We start from the raw sequence: 25,145 nt of genomic DNA on the forward strand, positions 1-25,145 counted from the left end.
ATACCACATTCATTTAGTTGGGATCTTCTTATTCAATCTTCCTTTTCTAATTCTTTCCTCCCTAAACCTTGGTTCTTGACAAAATCAACATGATTTATCCTCAATTGAATCACCGTAGTACAACATGCATCCTTTTGCACAACAATCAATCTTTTGATAACCACAACCAAGTCGTGAAACCAATTTCTTAGTTTGGTACAAGTTTGTAGGCATGCAATGATTACTAGGTAATATCTCATTTATCAATGTCATGATTTCATCAACACATGCACTTGGGACATTATAATCAAACTTTACGCTCAACAACCTCACAGCTATTAACAAAAGTTATGTGGTTCTCACACCCATCCCGTAGTGGAGACTGTGAAGAGCAAAGCATGTCAAAAAAGTTTGCAAAATTTGGATTAGAATCCTCCTCAAAAATGTCATTCTCATCAAATGATGACCCAACAACATCCACAACCATTTGCTCATATGGATTAGAAGTCATGCAAATGTTGTCGTCAATTGGAGCCATTTGGGGACATTCCTCTCCATGATAATGTCAATAGTAATAGTCCTTGGTAAATCCTTTCCTATATAAATGCTTTCTAACATCATATGGTATGTAGTTCTTTAAATTTTTACATAATACACATGGACATCTTATTTTCATTCCTTCATCCCTTTTGCTAGCAAACCTAAAAAATTCATCCACCCCATAAAGGAACTTATCAATATGCCTACCTTTTTCATCTACTATATTATATATCCAACGACGATGCTCTGGAGGTTCCATCTAATAAGAAAAATTAGTTATGAGTAAGAGAGATAGCCTAACTTTAGAGTTGCATCTAACAAAATAAATTAATTATAAGTGAAATAAGCAAATTTATATTACATTGCACATAAACACATAAAAATCAGGTCTGGAAAGTAACAAAAGAAAGTAATCACAAAGTCTTATTTTGACATATTTATGGGTATCTTTTGAAATTACATAACTTTTGTTAAAAAGCTCAAATTAATACTTGTTAAAAGGATATAAATATGAGCTACATGCTGTCAAAATTTCAGAGTCAAGGGAAGGGGGCCGCAGGAAGGGGAGGGGGAGGGGGAAGGGAGAATCATCGGAGGGGGGAGGGGCGTTGGCCAACTCACAAGAGGGGGAGGGGGTGCGAGAAGGGGAGGGGAGGGGAAGGGGGAAGGGACAGCTCGCCAGAGGGGGCGTCGGGGAAGGGGGAAGGGAAGGGGCATCGGTCAAGCTCAAGGGAGAGGAGGAAGGAGAGCACTACTGAAGGCATAAAGAGGAGGAAATGAGGGAGGGGAGGCGCACATCAAATAGAAGGTAAATGAGGGAGGAGGCACTACTGGAGCAAAAATGAGTGGGAGAAAATAAATTTAAAATCTATACTACACCTTGTCAAAATTATAAAAATGCCACTGCCTTAGCTTTCTATATCGTTACATCATTTTTCTTCCAACTGATGTAAAAAGTATCCATTAAATTTCATATTTTATATTAGTGTTGTCCCTAAAAAGATAGAAACATCAAGTCTTGACAGTAATGACAATCTTATTTTGACAGCATTTTTGGGTATCTTCTAAAATTACATAACTTTTGATAGAAAGCTTAAATTAATACTTGTTAAAAGAATATAAATATGAGCTACATGCTGTCAAAATTTCAAAGTCATTGGAATTCATTTTGTCCCCAAAAAAACAGAAACATCAAGTCTAGACAATAATGACAATTTCTTATTTTGACAGCATTTATGGGTATCTTTTGAAATTACATAACTTTTGATAAAAAGATACAATTCCTACAAATTAATATTTTTTTAAAAATATATAATTATCAGATACATTATATCAAAATTTTAGAGCCATTGGAATTCGTTTGGTCTCCAAACATAGAAACATTAGGTATGAACAGTAATGACAATTTCTTATTTTGACAACATTTATGGGTATTTTTTGAAATTCCATAACTTTTGATAGAAAGCTGAAATTTCTACAAATTAATACTTCTTAAAAATATCTACTTATGAGCTACATGCTGTCAAAATTTCAAAGCCATTGGAATTCATTTGTTCCATCAGGTCTTGACAGTAAAGTTTTGGCATGTTACATGCAAACTCTATAATTAAAAATTACTCTACTGTTCACAAAGGAAGTCATTTAGTATTAATATAAGCAGTGGGAAGCAATATATTCTTAAACAAGACATTTATTTATTCTTTACTCTTTCTATGCTAATCATGTGGTAGAAACCACGTGCATGTGAAAGCTAGAACATTCACAATTTAGCATCCCCAAAAGATTCCTTTCTTATTTTATAGCATTAAATAAAAGAAGAAAGTACCCCTGCACTTCTCTTTTTGATTAAATAAAATTTGTCCATATATTATTAGAAGTATAGAATATGACCACAAAAAAACTATACATGAATGAAGGAAAAGGATTGTATAGCCAAATTTCTCAAGATGTTGAAATATATAATACAAGAATTGCAAATTGTATAAACATGATAAATAGAACCTAGTCAAATAAAATAAAAGCAAGAGGCTAGTTCGTGATCTGCTACAATTTATATTACTGCTACAGAGAGGTCAAAGTAAATACACATGCATTCCACAAAAAAAAAAAAAGGGCAAAGTGAGGACCAGATATAAAATCTATAGTACTTATTTTAAGCCAAAAAGGGGATTGGGTTGAAATGAGATTTGTTTCTTTGCATTTCTATCCAGTTGGTGGATCCTTCACTCATAATCATTAGCTTTTATCTACTTCTTGACTTTCATTTATTAAGAATTCAATTGATCACACTAGCTTCATATTTTCATTACAGAGCAAAGGAATTTCAGGGGAAGAGTCCAAACAAAGAGTTAATTAACATAGCCACATGGGTCCCACCACTCTCGGCAATCATTATGTAGTCAAGAAAAATAAACTCAAATGCAATCTCGTAACTCAACAGTAAAGGAATGGCATAAGAGTTAAAGAATAGTTATAGGCGATAAAATGGAACTTGGTAAAGAAGAAAAGAACACCTTAGATCCAAATGCTACCACGCATCAGTGAAGAAAAGGATGCTACTTGAAGATACCCACTTGAATCCTTGAGGAAGATGAAGATGAGATATCTATAAAGGAATGGGAGCTGTCACACATCTAATGGAGTTTGAAGAGATAAATTAGGGATTGAAATTTTAGAGTGGGTCTCAGAACGCAGCTATGTGAAAAATGAACACGGGTATTTTATTTTTTTAGGGCTAGGGTATTATTTTTATTTTTATTTATTGAAAAAGGAAAAATTTTCTTTTTTAAAGCCAATAATTTGGTCTAACTATGCTGGGCTAGCCCAAATCCACCTCAAAAATTTAGATCTGAATCCAAAAAAAATTAATTTTTTAATGTTCAGGCCTATTTGAGCTAATCCGAGTAGGCTCGAGAAAATTTGAGCAAGCCTGATTAGGTTCGGGCTTGGCCCGAATATCCAAATAAAAAAATTAAAAATATTTATTTTTTATTTTTAATCAATGAATATCTCAAAATAATATTTAAAATATATTTTAATATTAATTTTTATATTTTAAGACCCAATTTTTTTAAAAAAAGTTGAGTCCTATAGTATTCAGGCCGACCCGAATAAGTTCAAGGGGGTTAGGATCGAGCTTGGCTATATGGACATTTTAGAAGGAATAGGATACTTTAAACTCAATCCAAATAAGCCTGCCGAAATTGAGCCCGATCTTAATAAGCCCGCCTTGCCTGAATTACCGGCTCTACTTTTTTTTATTCAATTTTCTTTTACTTTTACTTAATATTTCATCACTAAGTTAAAAATTAGTGACAGATTTTTGTGACTCAATTAAAAATTTTCAATTATTTTAACATAGCCCAAAGGTAAATGGGATTCTCACTTGTCCAATATATTGTGAGTTCAAATCTGATTGGGTCCTTTTTTAACTTAAAAGAATTAATATTTTGACTTATGAGAATTTATTGTAACCAATAAAGCTACAGCATCACATGTATATTATTACACGTAATAATTTACATATATATATATATATATATATTATAATTATAAACTATTATATTTTATTATAACTAATAAAATAAATTTTTAATATTTTAAAATAAAGTTTAGTTTAGTTTTTGTAAACAAAAGATATACTCCCTTCATTAAAAAATGCATGATATTTTTTGAGGGGTTTGATATCAAAAAATATAAGAAATTTTTAGTGTTTTAAGATATAATCATTATTTTTTTTTCAAAAGTACCTATAATGACTAAATTACTTTATATTTATTTTAAACTGAAACACTCTATTAAATAGAGGTAAATATGAAAAGATGATATGAATTTGAAAACAATAACTACTTTATGGAGGTGAAATTTAATTAAAAATACCTTACTTTTTTTAAGGAGGAAGTACTTTCATGGTAATAAAATTAATTATAATTTAAAAAACAAGAAAACAAATATTTCTCTTAAAAATTTTTGAGAGAAACTATAAGAGTTCTCTTAGAATATTCTGAGAGATATTTTCTCCCATATATTTTTAGAGATATTTAAGTATTTCTCTCAGAATATATCGAGAGAACTATTTCTCTCAGATCATTCTGAGAGAAATTTCTCTCAAATATATTCGAAAGAAATCTTAAAATACTTTGAGAGAAAACTTCTCGCCAATTTATCTGAGAGAAAAATTATAAATAAAAAAATTTATAATTTTTATTTTTTATTTATCATTTCTATCAAAGATTTCTCTCAAAATTATCTAAGAGAATAGGTTCTTGCTATAGCACGGTTAGTTTCTCTCAATGTTCTCTTAGATTTTCTCTCAAATGTTTCCTCACTTATGAAACCCAAGAGAAAATTAGAAAGAACATTCATAGGGGAGACTTTTTAAGAAAAAATTCAAGAGAAATTCTCACTACATTTTTTCTGAGAGAAATTTCCAAGAGAAACCTATTATTTTATTGTAGTGATTGTTTTTCGAAAACATCTATGGATTTGAGCAACCTTCTCATCATCCACAAGTTACTCATGCACTCATTCTTAGACAACTATTTCTTCATTTCTTGAATATAAGGGATGACATTCGACCCATGCTCCTCCTATAAGTAGTGACAATACAAGGTAACATATACATCAAACACTAAGGGCACTCATAGTGATTGTTTACCACGTGGATTTAAATGATTAATTCCTTATGCTCACAAATATGTAATGGATTACGCAAGTATACAGGTCATAAAGATAATACATGATAAATTAAGGTTGTTCTTACAGAAAATCAAGTTAATTGATAATTAAATAATAAATTTCTCATTTTCCTTCAAGTCAAGTACAACAAAATTTGGATTTGATTTCATGAATTAAGAAATTGAAGTTATATGAATGCACTAAAATAAAAGTTCCAACAATCACAAATAATCAAGGCAACCTAAAGTGGCTAATCCCTTCTTCAATTCATAGAGCATGTATTTATTCAAATAAATTCACTTAAAATTAATTTGTTAATATAGATTATTAAGAGGAATAATTATTTTTCAATTAATTACATCCCTCTCTTGAATTAATATGTTATTTCTAATACAAAACCCAAGAGATAAAAAGACACATACTCACTCTAATTTGATTATATGGGTCCAATATGTATATTTCTATCCTATTGGCAAATTAGAATAAATTCTAATCTCACATTACTTAATCTAATGGTTTAATTTAAATTTTTCTCTTCCAAGGTAAAACCTAAATCCCCAAATTCACACTTAATGGTAGCCAAGTATTACATAGAAAAATAAACACAAGATTAAGTAAAGAAAACTAATGTTAAGCTCAAATAAATGGTTCAAACATGTTTTAATTCAAGAATCAGTTCATAACTACCCTAGATTAAGAGAAAATCAGCCACATATGGCTCCAATGACAGCAAAATTAATAATATATACAGCACAATAAAGAAAAGAAGGAGAATAAAAGCTTAATTGGAGCAATCTTGAGCGAAACCCTTAATTCTCCACTAAACTCAAGCTTCTCCAACCCTCCTCCTTTCACTCTTTTTTCCTCTCCCTGAACATTCTGCAATTGCTGGAAGTCAAAAATGGTAAAAAATGAGGTCTCGAAACCCTAAAAGTTCGTTAAAGACTAAAGCTAAAGCTATGCGTTTTATTAAAATCGCGTTCACATTTCGCAACAGTGAATATGATCTGTTCAAATTTTCTTTTTAGTTTAATTTCTTTGACTTAGGCTCTGAAATTTTCATCTTTAGGCTCATAAATTAGGCCTCCCTACATATATAAAACCCAAAATTAAAAATAGAATTGGTCCACTAACTTTTAATCACATTTACATGCCCATTTTCACACGTAATCATCTATTTAATCATATTTGTGCCAAAAAAAATTAAATAAATGACTTTCAATTACATTAAAAACACCAATAAATTTAATAAAATATCAAAAGTCATCAATTCCCTTAGAATAAACTCTTACCTATCATATGGTCTTGCCAAGTCGTATTTTCATGCTCATATTTCACAACAATTCATGTTCACCAACGCATGCCGGTCAACAATTTCTAGCCATTGATCAATGACTGCCAATGGTCAATCACGAGTGTGAGTGCATGGGCATTTGTGTTATTCCTTCTAGTCTTATTTATAAGACAAGGATAGAAGATTTTTAATTTTATTTATAAGTCATATCATTAAATTTTTATTACAAACCAGCTTTGATGCACATGCGATGCGTGGGATATTAATTTTATATTTGATTGATTTGAGGATTTAAGGAGAATAAAAGGAAAGTGAGCAAAAATTTTAAAAATTTTAATTTTAAAAAATAGACGAGGCTATGAAATTTAATAGAGACAAAAAAATAACATCCAACCCTTTTTTATTTCAAAAATAAACAATAAATTTTCTTCAAATTTGTTATTCCAGTTATGATCAAAATATAGACAACAATTTATTTTAGCCGATTAATTGTTATCATACAAATTATAAATTCAAGACGAGTGTTTTGCCTTAAAATGTAATTTTTCCACACCATATGAACCACTTGTATTATTTTAGAAATTTCTACCTGTAATATAGCTACAAAATTATTTTAAAATTTACATTTTAAAAATATAAAGGACACCTTATTTTATTTCATAAACCTTTATTGGGTACAATTTAAAATCTAATCTATATATAATAACGTAAAATTATTTAATAATTTATGACCTCTTTTAAATTATAAATTCTAAAAATATATTTTATTTCTAAATTTAATTCCGCATGCATCGTATGTATTTTTAAGTCACATAAAATTTAAAAGGAAAAAATTTAAAAAAAATCTGAAATAAAAAAATTAAAATTTAATTAAAAATATTTTTTATAGTTTTATTTTTTAAAAAAATATTAATTTAAAAAAAATTGAATCATTTCATTATTTATCCTCCATTAAATTATGAGGAAAAATTTATTATTAATATATATATATATATATTTAATAGGGATAAAGTTGAGAATTTATTAATTTTATAAAATAAATTAATAAGTTTTAAGATTTGTTTTTTAATTTTGAACTGACTTTTTTTTTAATTCTGAACTGGTAAAACATGTTAGGAGTTATTTATAAATAAAACTATAAGGTAAATTAATTACAATCAAATTTCATTGCACTTAGAGTATTTTTTTTTAGAAATTTGTAAAACTTATCTCTAAATAAATTTTTATATGGGATTCATATGTATTTTTTTCATTAAACGTGCCCCTTACTAATTTTTTTGAGAACAATTTTTAAGATGTTGCCGTTTCGTGTTCCCTCCAATTTGGATTTGGACTTTGAACCCTAACTGATCCCCTTTTTCACACCTCTCATTGTCGTCTTTGTCGAATCATTGCGGGCTATTCTCTATCGCTCTGTCGGTCTCTTCTCTCAGTCTCTTGGTTGATATGCTCGGAGCTCGCCAGCTGGGTATTCTCCCCGTCCTCTAGATTTATGGTCCTTCCTCGTCCCTTACTCTCCTTATTGTCCCGTATGCTCCATGGTTCTTCCTTTTTTATATTTCTTATTCTTCTCCATGCTTTTAAGTTCATCCTCCTCCATTCCTGTGCTTTATCAATATGCCTAGAGCCTGTAGCTTATATATATAAATTCTTTTTCCTACTGTTTACTTCTAATTTCTTGGTTTACTTACCTCGAATTCTCTTGCTTATCTGCTTCTAATTTCCTCTCTGTTTGTTCCTGTTGCGTAAATTGTTTGTTTTGTTTTGTTTTCTCCTATATTTGTTTTTCTCTGTAATGTGCTCTGGTTATTGTTGCTTCTAGATTAATGCTTATTTACAATAGTATTGATTGGCTTCGGTAATTGTCTGATATTTCTTGACTCGAATTCAGTATTTTGATTTGAGTTTGAATTTTGTACTGAGATAGAATTTCTAATTTTGAGAACTCCCTGATTCTAATTTTGAGAACTCCATGTGTGATTTGATTTGGTTATTTCTGTGTCTTAATTGTATAATTCTTAATCTTCATGTGTTAATAAGAGATGTCATTAGAATCTGTTAGTATCTTATCTTAAGGCTGGCTGGCTAGAATATTTAAAATTTCAGGTTTATAACTTGCTGAGATCAGTTGTATATATCTTAATTCTCTTCTCTGTTTTTTTCCCCATATTTGTATTGATTAAAAAGTTGAGCGCCTATGGTCTGTTTTACTAGACAATATTCGAGATGGTAGATAACTATTCTATTAGTGAGAATGAAACACCAATGCCTACTGGACCTGATCTTCCTTCCCCCACTACAGACGATGGTAATCTAGAGGGTAGTACTGGATCTAACTTCCTTCCCCCTTACAACCTGAGAAGAAACCATCAGAAGCCTTGGAGAATTCTGTGAAACATGTATACAATGAACAGCAATGTTGAAGAGCTCTAGCTGTGTTGTTATTTGTGATGAGATGCCATTTTCAATAGTTGAAAAGCATGGGTTTAGACAACTTATGAAAGAGTTAGAACCACAATTTCCAATCTTCAAGAACAATTGTTGCTAGAGATTGTTGGCAATTGTACCTTGGAGAAATTAAGATACTAGAGAATGTGTTAAAGAAGTGTTCTAATTGTGTTTGCTTAGCAACAAAGTATTAGACATCTAATCAAAACACTAATTACTTGTGTTTGACTACTCATTTTATTGATCATGATTGGATATTGCATAAGAGGATCCTAAATTTTTGTATGATTAACTCACTATAACTATGGATGACGTATCAGCAAATGATACCCTTGGCATATATAACAAAGTGACTAAAGAGCTGGTAGGGTTTAGTTTTTGATGGCGATCATCTACAAGTGTTATGCATGTGCTTAATTTGGCGGTCAATGAGGGGTCGAAGGTATTTGAAAGGATGGAAGAGGAAGATAATGATTATTATGCATAGTTTAAGCTCTACTTGTGATGGACCTCCTATAACAAAGATTGGAGTAGGTCACATGCCTTCCTCAAATTCTTGAAGGTGTTTTATGATATAACATTGAAGTTATCAAGCTCAAAAGATTAAAGTAGGGCGCATGCCTTCCTCAAAGATTGGATTATTGATGTTTTTTCGTGGTCTCGTATATATTTATATTAATGCAGGTTCTGGCATTTTGCTCAGTTGTTGAACTAGGTGGTGTATAATTTTTTGAAATCAAGTCACTTTGTTGTTGGTATGATACTTGTTTGGTGCAAGATCAGGTTATATCAAGTCCTAGTAATCTTCCTTTTAATGATAGTAGTCAATTGTAACCTAGAGTTTGCGTGGAGACTTCCTCTCCACCACCACAAGGATTCTCCTTTCCATTTTGTCAATCTTCTAACAAAACACATTGCTCAAAACATTGTCAACTGAAGTGGGTTTTGGTTTTTCACCTCTGTTCCCATTGCTTTTGATCTAGGTTTCATAAGGTTTAATTTTGTTCTATAAATAAGTTATGTGGGTTTAGTTTGACTTTTATTTTTGCCAGAAATTATAGGTATACTTGTAAAGGGAATACATGAGCTATGGGGAGGTGGTAATTATGAGGAATTGAAGGATTCCATCTTGAAATACCTAGATGACAGGAAGTTGCCGTATTAAGACTCCAACAGCACTTTCAAGATTACTGTTTATAGCTTTGGGAATGTCATTAGCCTCCAGGAGCAAAAGAAACTTATTCAAGGGCTTTCATATATTCCATTCAAGGCGAGTCTCCTTTAATTTTATTGTCTTTACATTACAATTTTGGTGTAATCTTTTGGTTCAGTGAATTGGGCTTTTTTCTTAAAACAACGTAATTTCTTCATATTCCTGTATGGATAGCTTTGGTTGAGTTTCTTTTAGATAGAAAAACTGAAATTTGGGGAGACTCACTTTTGTAAGAATCTGATTGCTGAGTAGTATGTTGCATGAGAGGACATTTTAGAGTAACATGGCATCCAAATGCTAGCTGCTTCATTGATGATTTAATATGTAATTGTTGACTTTTTAAAATGCTATTTCAGTCATTGATGTGCACGTCCATTTTATAAAAGATGATATTATCTAATATGGTTTATTAAAACTACACTATAACTGCTATAAATTTAATTTTGAGGGATAATATTTAGTTTCATCCTTATGAAGACTTGATATAGCACACTTGTTTGCTTAGCTAGAATTGAGAGGTTATTGAGATTTAGGAATTGTGAATCTAATGTGCATGCTAATAAGTTAGCTAAATATACACATTGTGCTTCTATTTGTAGCAGCATCTCTGTTGTTCCTCCTTCTTGGCTGTGGAGAATGGAGGATGAAGAAAGAAGTAGGCTGCAGGCCTGATGTTAGGATGTCGTTATAATCTTTTGCTTTGAATGAATCACTATTATCCATAAAAAATACTACACTATAACCAGCTTTTTTACACGATTTTGCTTTGTGAGAAGATTCAATTTTTACATTATTTAATATCAACCAGCTTTTTAATCATTATTTCCCTGAATTTTTTAATCTATTTTATCTATTTGTACTTGAGCCTTCCCAATTTCACTTAGCCCCATGACGGTTTCCCTTTTGAGGTTGCATGAAGGGCTTCCTAAAGTTTTATTTACTTTTTAACCTTATAAAATCAAGCAATTTATTATGGATGTAGTTTGTCATTATTCATTACTCTTCCATTATCAAACTAAATTCCTTATAGAACTGTATCCTTTCTCTGTTATTTTATTTGCAGGGACAAGTTGAAAAATCCTGATCACAACTTCTGGCTAATGGAAACTGATGATTATGGATCTAATATTGGCCTTCCTCCAATTGTCCAAAAGTGAATCTTCTTTGGTCGTGAAATTGGTGGTGCTGATAGGAAGCTTATATTACAAATTAAATTGGTGGTGCTTCTCTCACTATAAAAAAATTGACTTTCAGCGGCGACAAAGTCAAAAAGTTGCCACAATGTTGCCGCGAGAGCTCCTGTCGCTGATTCAATCTGCGGTGACAATAAAAGTCGCCGCTGAAAGTTGAGAATGTTGCTGCCGAAAGTCAAAAAGTCGACGCTGAAAGTTTTTAGCGGCGACAAAAAGTCGTCACAATGTCGCCGCGAGAGCTCCTGTCGCTGATTCAAGCTGCGGCAACAATAAAAGTCGCCGCTAAAAGTTGAGAATCATTTGTCGTCGCAGAAAAGAAAATTTGTTGCAGCCACACGATAGTCGCCACTAAAAGTTGAAAATCGATGGTGATATTGTCGCCGCAAAAACCACACATCAGCGGCAACTATTTTTATTGCCGTTGAATATTAAGTATCAGTGGCGACATTTGTCGCCGTAAAAGCTACCAATTAGCGGCGACTTTTTTATCGCCGCTGAATAATAATGTCGGTTCACTTACACACATGGCACCACATCATTGTCCACGTGGCGACATATCACCCTCCACGTAAGGAGCCCCGCCTCACACCATGTGGCGCCTCACTTCACGCCACGTGGCACCATGTCACCCTCCACATAAGGCCCCACCTCGCACCACGTGGCACCATGCATCCTTCACGTGTCACCTTCACCTCACGCCATGTGGCACCATGTCACTCTCCATGTGTCACTCTCACCACACGCCACGTGTCATCATGTCACCAATGTACATTTTCATTTTGAAAGTTGTTTCCTCTAAGGTTTGAACTTGTGACCTCCTTTTGTGTCCAACCATTTTGCCACTAAGCTGGCATGAACCTGTAGTCTATTATTGCATAATTAAATACACACACACACACACACACACACACACATATTATTAAACTATACAAACACACATATATATTAAATATTAAATATTATAAAATATCATTACTATCCTCAAATACTTCAATTTAATTCTTTTAATTTATAAAATTACAAATTATATTATTTATTTTGTTTAAAGTAAACTATAAATATAATTGATACAATATCATTTGTATTATTTATTTTAATTTTTTTACTTCTTGAGGTTGTTATATTATTTATTTTAATATTCATATTTCTAATTATAATATAAAAAATATCTAAGAATAAATAGTAAAAATATTGATGATTATACATTAGTTTATAATTATTTATGTTTTTAAACTAGCATCAAGCTTTAAAGTTACTGGTGTTAAATGTAGAATTTAAATTGAAAAATTAGATTAGATGAAATATCATTCTACGAATGAATAAATTTAAATATCACATATTTAATTATTATAAACAAGTAGTGTTATTGACTTCTACATTGATCTGATGATTTGCGCTTTCTCTCTCTTCTCTTCTATCTTGAATATTTAAAATTTTTTACTTATTAGTTATAATTTTAAATTTAATTTGTTTTAGTTATTAATTAGTCAAAAAATATATATTAAAAATTTCATGCTTATTTTGGCCATTAAACGTCTTAACTGGCTTTTGAATAAAATTATTTAAAAAAATTTCAGTTTATCTAACCGATTTTTAAAAAACAAAACATATCCAAACATAAATCATATTACATTTATTGATTTTTCTTATAATCTTAGTTTGCTAACTTCAGTTGAATCTTAATCTTAGTTGTAAATTTTTTAATATAAACACACGTAAAATAATATGGTTTGGCATAATTTTTTACTTTAATTCATTAACATTAAATAATACCTTAACCTTATCTTAAAGTTACAATTTAATAATAGAATAACATGAAAACTCATTATGTAATTTTATATATTCATTATAAAATTACAATAATACAAAAAATTAATGTCTTAAAATGTTAAATATTAGATAAATAAAAATAAAAAATTATGATGACAATATAAAATCAAACTTTCAGCGGCGACATTTGAAGTTGTTGTTAAAAGCCTCATTTTCAGTGGCGACACTAAAAAGTCGCCACTGAAAGTTGACTTTCAACGGTGACATACTTTCAACGGCGACTTGTATGTCACCGCTAAAGCTTACAACATAATTTTTTTGAAAAAATTATAAAAATGTTGACAATCAGCGGCGACACCAAAAAGTCGCTGCTGAAAGTCGACTTTTAGCGGCGACTTGTATGTCGCCGCTAAAACTTACAATATAATTTTTTAAAAAAAAATTATAAAAATGTTGACAATCAGCGACGACACCAAAAAGTCACCGCTGAAAGTTGACTTTTAGCGGCGATTTTTTGGTGTCATCGTTGAAACTTACAACATAATTTTTTTAAAAAAATTATAAAAATATTGACAATCAGCGGCGACATACAAGTCGTTGTTAAAACTTACAACATAATTTTTTTGAAAAAATTATAAAAATGTTGACAATTAACGGCGACATCAAAAAGTCCCGCTGAAACTTACAACATAATTTTTTTGAAAAAATTATAAAAATATTGACAATCAGCGGTGACACCAAAAAGTCACCGCTGAAAGTCAAATTTCAACAGCGACAGTAGACGTCGCCGCTGAAAGTGTGACTTTTTGCAGCAACATGCACTTGTCGTCGCTGAAAGTTGAAAATCAGCGGCGATTTTTTAGTGTCGTCACTGAAAGTCATTTTTTTTGTAGTGTTTTTCTTCTTCTTTGGGTGACTTCAATTGTTATTTACATTGCTCTGCTCTTTTGAAGATTGAAAATGTATGCACGTGTGCAGCAGAATACCTTTAACATGAATGTTATAAACTTTTTAGGGTGCAGACATTGACATTAAGGTAGCGCATGATGGGCGTTGACCTGACTGTAATATTTGGAGTAATTTTAAGCATATCAATGTGCTAAATGATATTACAATTATTATTTGGTTTATGTGGAACATTATGTTGATAAGTTGAAATCAGCACCACATACATACATGATATCTGAATATGCTTTAATAAAAGAAACTACATGATATGCATCTCATTAACTTAAATGTGCATCTTGCAGTACGGATTGCCTGTGCCAATAGCTTTAAGGACTGACGGTAACTTTCTGAAATAATTTCTCCATATCATAACTGTGACTAATTTTCTGTCCAATCTATATTGTTCTTATTTTGCTACTGATCTATATCATTTCTCAATTCTATCATAGAGATAACTGATATTTTGTGATTGCTGTGCCTTTTATCTGGAGTAAATTATCAATCTTGATATAACATTTGTAGTGTTTCATTTTTAGTTGAGCTGTAAACTCCATTATAGACATTGGTTCTTGCAAGGACTGGGCCTATATTTTTTAGACTTGGGTCATTGTGATCTGACTTGTAAGCTCAGACTTTTGAGTCAAGTGTTCAAGTTAACATTTGAAAATAAATAAATTTAAAAACCTTTTTCACTCAATAATTTAAAAAATGTCACAAAATTAAAAGATTTGACAAACTACCTAAGAACCTATCCCATTCATTTGTATGATAATTGCATTGGTTGTTTGATGTATATGGCCACATCTTGAGTGCATTAACTTGTTTTTTTCCTCAATAAATAATTGTAGATCCAAAATCTTACCATTGGAAAATAAGGGCCTATTTAGGGTCTGTTTGTTTTCCATTTTTAAAAAATATTTTTTATTTTTAAAAATAAAAAAATTTTAAAATTTGTTTGAATAAGTGATTTTTATTTAGTTACTTTCAAAATTGTTTTCATTTTTTGTTTTTAAAAATAAAAAAATAGAAACAACTTTAAGTTGTTTTTGTTTTATTTTTCTTATTTTAAAAATACATTACATTTGATTATTAAAAATTATAATTACCTTGATCAATTTATATTATTAATTATCACTATTAATTGATTGTAACCATCACTATCAATCATTTTTTTATTCTAAAACTATTTTTCAATTGACATAATCAAACGAGTTTTTATTTTTAGTTTTAAAAATAATTTAAAAACTATATTATAAAATAATTTTTTAAAAAAAAAGGAGAATGGAAAACAAACAAGTCCTTAGTTTCTGTTCTTATTTTTTATTTTAAAAAACTGTTTTGTAATCAAAATTATTTTTCAAAACAAAAAATGAAAATTTATTGGTTTTGTTAATTTAAAAATAGATTTAGAATTAATTAATAGGTTGATAGCAATTATTACAAGTAGTTAATGGTGATGATTTACAATATAAATTAGTTAAGTTAACCATAATTTTTATGAATCAAACATTGTGTATTATGAAAACAAGAAAAATAAAATGAAAGCAACTTAATTTGAGCTTAAATATTGGATAATTTTAATTAATCAATTAATTTGAGTTTTAAATTCATTAATGAAATTATCAAAATGATGATTTCAACTACTTTATCAGTTTTTCAAAATTCAGTGGCGCTAAATATCCATATATTACAACCTGAAAATGCATATTAATTGTCCATTGTGAAAACATGGTAAAACAAAGTATATTATTATTTGCTTCATGCCCAAACGCACTCTGTGGCATGTAATATTCTTCTAAATAGGCCTTTCACATTGCTAATTGCTAATAGTATGTTTAGATTAATGAGGACTTGGAATTAAACCAAATTTTTCGTTTGAATATACAAAAATTTATCAATTTTAATTTAATTTAAATTTAAATTTAAATTCATTTCAAATTATAATTCTTTTGTAATTTTAAATTTTCTTTATACGCTAATCATTTAAAGTTCTAATAATTTCAAACATCTTGTTCTTTGTGTGTTTTAACTATTAATACCTCAATAACTCATTTTTTTTCTCATCTTTTGTTGATTAACAAATAAAAATAAAATTATTATTTTTATTTTGAATTTCAATTCACTTTTTTTCTTCATTTGAAATTTTTAAAATTATCTAAATAAAGAATTTTAAACATATAGATTTCAAATGTGAAATTTGAAATATAAAATTTTAAATGTAAAATCTAAATCCCATCAATTCAAATGCTATCCAAATGTATTTATTTTGGAGGACGTTTAGCAAGTCAACATAAAAAAATAAAAACAGTGGCTATTTATTCCAAGAGCGTCTCATATTAATTGTGGCAAAATTAGATGTCCACCGTTAATGAAAAAACTCCTGCAATACTAATAAATACATTCAGATAGCATTTGGATTTGTGGATTTATATTTAAAATTTCATATTTCAAATCTTAAATTTTAAATTTATGTATTTAAAATTTTTTGTTTGTGTAGTTTAAAAAATTTCAATTCTAATATTAAAAACCTTTATTTGGACTGTGCAAGAAATCTCAAATCACCGTAATCAGATTTCATTTTTATTATTTTGTATTTAAATTATCCACCAAAATTTACTGTTCTTTTTTTTTTCCTCTTAGGAAAAGTCAAAATGCGTTCATTATAAAAGGAATATATACAGAGAAAAAGCACACACCAAAATTTACCTTCAACCATGTTATCCTAATTATTTTTTTAACAAAATTTGATCAATAAAAAAAGATGAAGATTTAATTTAAAATGATGAACTATAGAATTCATTCATTTGTCCTTCAACGATAAAACAAAATATGAAGAACATTATTAAAATTATCAAGCACCAAAACAAAGTAATCTCAACACCCAGTGAAGCAAAATATATTAAGAATATTACCAAAGTTTTCATGCTCCAAAACAGAAATTATTTTTGTTTTTGTTTACACTTGTAATCTGACTTTGAGTCACAAACACATTAAGCCACAAGGCTCACACTAATCCAAGCAAAGGGCATAAAAGACTTGACAATATTCTATTAACATGATATTCATTCTGCATTTGCATATCTAAAGTATATTTGTATGTTAAAGTATCTTTATATCTTGTCCATTCATGTGTTATTCCAATATATACTTCTAATATTCTCCTCATCTTTAGTGTCATTGTCAACTTTTGAATAATTTTCCAAATCTTCATCACTTTTTTTAATAATTGACCTTTAAACATTTCTTCTCTTACAAAGTTATGAAAAATAATACATATATTTCTTTTTAATTTTGACTTGAGTCTCTTTATCAAAAAAGCTAGCACTTTGTAAAATAGTCCAGGATAGAAACTTGCTGACAGTGTCAAAGATCAAATAACTCTTTTATTTATTGGCGTATTTCATCTTCATAAATTAAGATGATACCTTATTCCTTGATATGGAGTTAAAAAACCCAGACCATTTGCAGAGAAATTTTATAAATTATTATTTATATTTCACATTTGACAAGGGTGAAATAAACAGAAAGTTTAACCACCTAAATACAATAAAAGTAGGAGCTCAAATATTTTGGAATATCTTTGTTTTCCTATCAATAATTTTTTTTTCATCTATTTTACTCTTAGAATAATCATACGATAAAGCTTTCGTTATGATTTTCTTATAAAAAAGTTGTTAGTTATAAATAAGTTAAATTTCTAATAATTTTTAGGCAAGTTTTATTTGTAAAACATAAATGAAATTGTGTTTTATGTTTGGCAAAGGCTTATTTTTAGTATTAAAATAAATACAACATTAAACATCAAATCTAGATGTTCCAAAATATTGTTGTCAGACAAAAATAGATATCCCTGAGTATTTAATTAGGCATTCCTGGAAAGAAGACGTTATATATATATATAACATGATATGACCCAACTCACGAAAATCTGGAAATCAAAGAACAAATTACTTACAAATTCCAAATGCAGAATAATATATAGAATTACAAATTTGGGTCGAAATACTGCAAATCCAAAACATAATTTGGATCAAACATGTTGAGGTGCGGCTTCCTGATGGCTTAGATGGGCCATACCTGATATATAATAAAAATAAGAAAATTAATAACGGAGATTGCTATAATACGCACTTAATTAATAATGTTCTAATCCCATGAGTACTCTATTTAGTTGAGAAAAACATCAACTAACAAATTGAAATATCAAAATCGGAATATACACGATCCACTATCAAAATTAAAATCAAGATATTATAAATTTCTCAATGAACTCATCACGTATATACATGCAAAAATATAAGTGAAATAAATATTTGACTAAAAGATACATAATGCAAAAAATATTATGCAATGAAACTTATGCTCTGTAGTCAAGAAATGAAATTAAATTATTTTAGTCTTGGAATGAAAATTTTGGAAGAAACTTAGAGAAAAATAGAAATCGGAGACAACTTTGAGAGTTTAGGCTAGAAATGTATTTACCTGAAATTTAGGAAGGAATAAATCCTTAAGGGCTTGATCTTCCCACTCTAACTCGTCCCACCACTTTTGTTGCCCCGTTATTTTCTTCAAATATTTTGCAGAGTTAGAATCAAAAGGAAGCTTCTTGAGATTCGGGCAATTGCTTATCCAGATTGTTTCAAGCTTAGGAAAAGGCAAAGCCTTTTTGTAGATGCTCCTTAGATTTGGCATCCTCATTAAATCCATTATCTCGAGATTTGCAAATATGCCATCCATATTCTGTCTGTCATTGTTGTCTTCAGTTTCCACAATGACTTCCTCAAGCAGAGCGCAGTGATGCACATAAAGATAACGAAGGTAAGGAGCATACTTGAGCCATGTCAAATGAGTTATTGAATGACATCGGTCAAAAATGGCAGTTCTTAGCTTGCAAAATATGTTAAAAGTGATTAACCAATGACACTTCCAAACTATTTCGCAATTCACGAAAATATATTCTTTCCAAACGTTTCCATTTTGCCATAGATGAAACTGTTGGTGCATGGAATGCAACACCCACATCCCTAACACAATGTTGCAACTCGGATGAACTTAATTTGTTGATGCCAGCAGGAGTAAGTAAGTGGATGCTTAAATCCTCCAAGTGTGGTAGTGACTCTAACTGCTCCAACAGTAATTCCTCTGTTGCATCGTTGACTGCCATCCATTCTTCTGTAGTAAACCTGAATACTCTTAACCTCTCAAGACATGGTATAACCTCCAAAGGGATTATTTTAACACTAGAACCAATGTCTTGCAGGGAAAATACATTCAAGCTCTTCAAGTTTTTCATCTCCATTGGAAACTTTTTTTTAATTTTACAATTTGATAGTTGAAAATATTCTAACTTAATCAAAAATCCTATTTCTTTAGGAATAGTTATCACGTTGCCAATACTAGCAAAACTTAAAACCTTCAATTCACTCAAGAATTGGAGATTTCTCAAATTATTTATGATTGACAAGTTCCTCACAAGTAAGCTCACAAGGTGAGGACAAACAGGAAGATTCCAAGCCTGGGTCTCCTTATGATGGTAGTCCATCATAATTGAGATCTTTTCAACATCAAGGTTATCACTTTTTAATGATTTCAATGCTTCTTGTTGCACTAGGATTTTGTTTTTGTTCCGATCTTGATCTCGGAGTAACCAAAGAGCCATATCTCGAATCACATCATGCAACTTAATGAAGTCTCTACCATTGTCTTCCACAAGACATGCAAGCTTTAAGTTTTCAACCACAGCTTGACCGTGATTAAAGGCATCATCAATAGTATGATTATCTCCAAAGAATCCTTCTCCAATCCATAAAAGAATTGCATCAAGAATATAAATGATTTCATCCTCTGGGTATAAAGCAAGATACAAGAAACATTTTTTCTCCATATCATTGGGAAGGCTATCATAACTGAACTTAATAATGAAAAACACTTCCTCTTCCATACCTTTAATCTCAGCAGGAGAACTCTGAAGCTTGTTTATAGCATGCCTCCACGATTGGGGGTTCGTTCGTCCGGACATAGCTTGTCCAATTGTAATCAGAGGAAGTGGCAACCCTTTGCATTCAAGGATAAGCTTTTGTGCTAGATCACGTATGCTGGGGTCAGAGTTCAAAGTTTCATCTCCCACTTTCATGCAAAACAACTTAAAAGCCTCTTTGTTTGTCAAGCATTTCACTTGAAGCTTTTTGGCTTGCATTTGATCACAAACATTTTCAAACCGTGTCGTTAACAGAACTTTTGAATGATTCATCTCCCTCGGAGGTGGAACCCCTATACTGTAAAGATCTAATCCCTGCCATATATCATCCAACATGAGAAGAAACTTTTTATGTTTCATAACATTGAAAATTGCTCTGATTTTCTCATCTTTACTTTTGTCCTTCCAATCAATGCCTATATTTTGGGAGATATCATCGATAATTTTCTCTATATCACGATCTTTAGACACCACAACCCAAATCACCAGTGCAAAATCATGTCCCCTTATTACAAGTTCATTATTCACTTTCTTGAGGAGCGTTGTCTTCCCAGCCCCACCCATGCCATACAAACCAATAACGCCCACATTTGAGTCTTCAATGCTTTCCCATACCTTGTTTCGCATCTCATCCATACCTACAGTATTAGGTACAGGCATTTCTTCGGCCCGTCCTCGAGGCAGCTCACAAGCAATATTGGCAGTGTTGAATTTTTCTCCTTCAGTCATCAACTGATTTACACAATCAAAAGTCTTGACGACCTCCCTTCCCAATTTATAAGCTGACAAACAATTCTTGTGGCAATAGTTGGCCAAACACTTATCTTGAACTACTGTAGCACCTTGATTCTGAATGTCTTGTACAGTCTACAGATACAAAAATAAGAAGAAAGTTTCAAAGCTTAAACCCATTTAACTTCATTTCACTACTTAAATCATATACAATGAAGTAACTAGGATCTGAAATCATTTAACAACCACATAAAAAGAATGAAAAGTTTGGGGTAAGCTTAGTTAGTACCGTTTGAAAATTGTTCACTCTTTGCAGCCAATTATTTACTGCTTTTGTCCTTTCCATACGAGGATTTCTTTCAGCTTGTTCGACCATTCGCTTCACATCTTCACCTTGATCTTGGAGTTGAGTCCAGTGCTCTGCGAGAGATTGTAAGTTGTCCTCCAAATGACAAATGAAAGCAGCTTGTTTGATTGTGCAGTCACAGAAGCACTTGATGGCATCCCAGATCGGAGCTGCAAGTTCCATGGCTCAGTGATGAGATCGATGGTCGGATGTGAGGAAGATGAGTGTGCCAACGAAAGGAGTCTCAGTCTCTCAAAAATCAGAATGACTGAAGAGGGAAAATAGAGTCCTCTTAGCTGGAAACGTCCTTCACAAGCCAGCCAGCTACCATTCCCACCTTTACTGTCCTCTTGACAGAATCTCTAATAGATATTAGCTTTTCTTTTCCTCAAAAGCCATACCTACCATTCCTCATTTCTTTTCATGTAATTTTTTTGTTTTTGTTTAATAAAAAAAATCTGTTGCATTGATCATCTCAAAAGTTTGAACATGACCGTCCATGTGGCGCGTGGGTTGTGGCCATCAAATGCATTCTAGGCTCACTTTCATGTAATCTCTCCATCTATCTATATATAAAGTGTTTTAATTAAATCATATATATCAATAAAAATATATTATTTAATTAAAATTACATAAAATTATGATGATTTTCAAATTTTATTCTTACAATTAATATTATAATAATAGTAGATAAAGAATAAAGACAATTAATATCTCATTCATTTTTTAAGATAATATTAAAATTATTTGATTACTTAAAAATATCATAAATTTTTTATATTTAAAAATAAATATACTTTTAGATAATATTTTATATCTAAAGATGAAGGGAGGACACGGTTAAAGCAGCAAAAAAAAAATTAAATGCAAAATGATAAAATAAGTAATATAATGATAAGGGATCTCACGAGTGTTATGTCCTCCTCCTCCGTAATTTCCGTCGGATCTACCTTGCCATCCGATGTAAATGTTTTTAATTTTTATAAATTAAAATTGTTTTAAAAAATAAATTTTAATAACATAAATTAAAATTAAAATCATATTTTATGTTTTATATTTTTAAAATTTAAATTGTACTCCCTCATTTAAAAATATAAAGTATTTTTTTAGGATTAAAAGTTAGATGTTGAATGTTAAAAAATGTAAAGTATTTTTAATATTTTGAAGTGTAATTTATGTGCTTTTTTTTTTCAAAGATGCTTATAATAAATAAATTATTTTATATTTATTTTAAAATAAAATATCCTATACAATAAAAGTAAATATAAAAAGATGTTATTAGTGTAAAGATAATAGACTAGTGTACTAGTAGTAAAATTTAGTTAAAAATACCTTATATTTTTAAAATAAAATGCCAGTAATATTTTTTGTATATTATTTAAAAATAAAATAAATTATTATTTATATTTATGTATTTTAATCACTAAAATAATTCTAATATTATACTAGAAATAAAAAATATAATTAATAGAAGTTATTAAAGAAATAAAGAACTGTAATCATTTTTTTGCATTTTTTTTAAAAATTAATAAAAATTCAACTTTTATTTTTCTCTCTTATTTCTTTTACATAATATGGATTAATGTTCTCGTGCGTCATATGGTGTAAAATCTAGTTTGATTGTAATTAAGAAAATTTTAGAAAGGGGATTTCTTAACTAAGCTACTCCCTCCATTTAAAAATATAAAATATTTTTTAAAAAGTTAAATGTCTAAAAATAAAAGTTATTTTTAATCTTTCGAAGTGTAATCATTATCTTTTTTTAAAGTATCATATTAATAATAACTTTATATTTATTGTAAGGTGTTTAATAGAGGTGAATATAAAAATATAAAATTAATTTAAAAATAATTAATTATTTTATCGAAGATGAGATTTAATTAAAATTTTTTTATATTTTTAAATAAAAAGAATATTAAATATTAATATTTGGTAAAAAAACCAAACTATTAATCTTTTTAAAATTCCTGAATTAGTAATAATTACATGTTATGTCTCCCGGTCAAGTGATTGTGCTGTAATATTCTGAAATTTCTTTTTTTGTAAAAAAAATCTGAAATTTCTGACACATATAATTTTGGGGAAAGTGAAAAGGACGAAGCCGCCCTTTACTTTAGCTGTAACGCGTGATTGCTTTTTTTCTTGTCGGTGTGATGGGGTCCATTACAATGGGAAAGTTATCTGCCCAATTTATAAGGAAATTTAAGGTTGGTCGTTAATTAAATAATTAAATAATTAAATATAAAATATTTTTAAAAAAATGATAAATAAATATCATTGAAAGAGATAAATAATAAATAACTATCACAAATGTTGTAATTATTTTAAAGTTTATAAGAACTTATGAAAATATTTATATACTTAATTGTATATATTTAATATATTTATTTTTAATTAAATCAAGACACGTGCATTATTTATATAATAGTTATTCCTTCCGTTTTTATATATAAGATATTTTTAGCTATTTTGTGCAAATCACTAAAAGTTAGTTATTTAATTAAAAGTTTAGCAAATATTTTAATTTTACCCTTAATTATTGTAAAAAAAAAGTAAATCTCTTTTTTGAAATAAATTAATGAGAGTACTTATATTTTTTTTCAATTTAATAAGGGTATAATTGTCCATTCATAAAAAAATTTTACTAACAACTCTTATATTTAGGGATAAAAAATATTTCAAAAGACTTTTTATATATAGGGAGGATGGGAGTAATCTATAATAAATTCTTATTCTTAATATTTTTAACATATTAAAATTCACTGATTTTTATTTGACTAAATGAAAATATATTAATTATATAAAATCAAGTATTTAGTCTTACCATAATTTTTCTCTTTTATGTTTGTGACCCTAATCAAAACAATAAAGGACATATTAATTAATATTTAAATTAAATTTTTTAATAATAGAAGTAAAGTTGTTAATATAAAAAATATAATTTTTAGTTTAATCACATAATACAAGTATGTAAGGAGGATCAGCATGTCAACGAAAGGAGACTAAGAAATCACAATGAGTGAAGAGGAAAAATAAGTCCTCCTAGCTGGCAACGTCCTTCACGAGCTAGCTACCATTACCCTTTCATCTCATCGTGCTCTTAACGAAAATTTTTATAAGTATAACATGGTATAAAAATATAAAATATTTTTAATTAAATTCTATTCTTAATAAAATAATTATTTATTTTTAAATTAATTCTATCTTTTCATATATATATTTAAGAGGGTGTTTTATTTTAAAATAAATATAAAATTATTTATTCAATAAGGACACTTTAAAAAAATAATTACACCTTAAAAGATTAAAAATATCTTATATTTTTAAATATTTAATTTTTTTAAAAAATACCTTATATTTTTAACACTGTTTATTTCTTTAGAAGCTATACCTACTATTCCTTATTTCTTTTCCATTTCTTTTAATTTTTGTTTTTATTTAATATAAAAAATCAGTTTCATGATCATCTCAAAAGTTTAAACATGGCCGTCCATCTCATGTTTGAGCTGTGACCATCAATTACATTTTAGGCTCACTTCCATGGACAATATTAAAGACGTAGAGAGAGAGAGAGACAATAATTTCGTCATTTAAATTAAAACGTGTTTAGTCTGGATACAAAATGATAAAATAAGTACTACTGATATAAGAGATCTTAGAAGAGTTATATTTGATTATAATTACGAGAATTCTAGAAAGGGTATTTCTTAAGCAAGCAATTAATCTGTTTAAATTACTAAATTAATATTTACGTGATATTTAATTACAAGCAATGACTGATAGGAATTTGGATCTTGTTTTTCAGCCAAACTTCTTGAGAGCACACCTCTTGACGCTTTGATCCAAAATATAAATAGTTTTTTAAAAAATTTATATGCCAATAAAGTTTTTATTTTTATAAAAATATATATTATTTTATTTTTTCTCCCTAGATCCAAATATATATTGTTTTCCTTATTCTCATCATGGAGTACATTAGTATTGAAACTAGGGACAATATGTTGTTTTCTCTTTTTATCCCTAATTTC

The 25,145-nt window shown here is 29.3% G+C and overlaps 1 protein-coding gene and 1 pseudogene across 1 annotated transcript; one reads left to right on the forward strand and one right to left on the reverse strand.

Moving 5' to 3' along the window:
- Positions 1–8,025: 8,025 nt before the first annotated feature.
- Positions 8,026–12,207, forward strand: LOC129315456 (uncharacterized; annotated as a pseudogene).
- Positions 12,208–17,935: 5,728 nt separating this feature from the next.
- LOC129315455 (probable disease resistance protein At1g61300) lies at positions 17,936–21,448 on the reverse strand. Its single transcript, XM_054959136.1, is given in 4 exon segments — positions 17,936–18,139; positions 18,545–19,024; positions 19,026–20,906; positions 21,061–21,448. Coding segments are annotated over 4 exon segments (2,616 nt in total). The 5' UTR covers positions 21,301–21,448; the 3' UTR covers positions 17,936–18,124.
- Positions 21,449–25,145: the final 3,697 nt, after the last annotated feature.

Source organism: Prosopis cineraria, unplaced genomic scaffold (assembly GCF_029017545.1).
Source record: "Prosopis cineraria cultivar Desert tree isolate PC_DT_omini unplaced genomic scaffold, ASM2901754v1 PC7, whole genome shotgun sequence".
Taxonomy (NCBI): Eukaryota; Viridiplantae; Streptophyta; class Magnoliopsida; order Fabales; family Fabaceae; genus Prosopis; species Prosopis cineraria.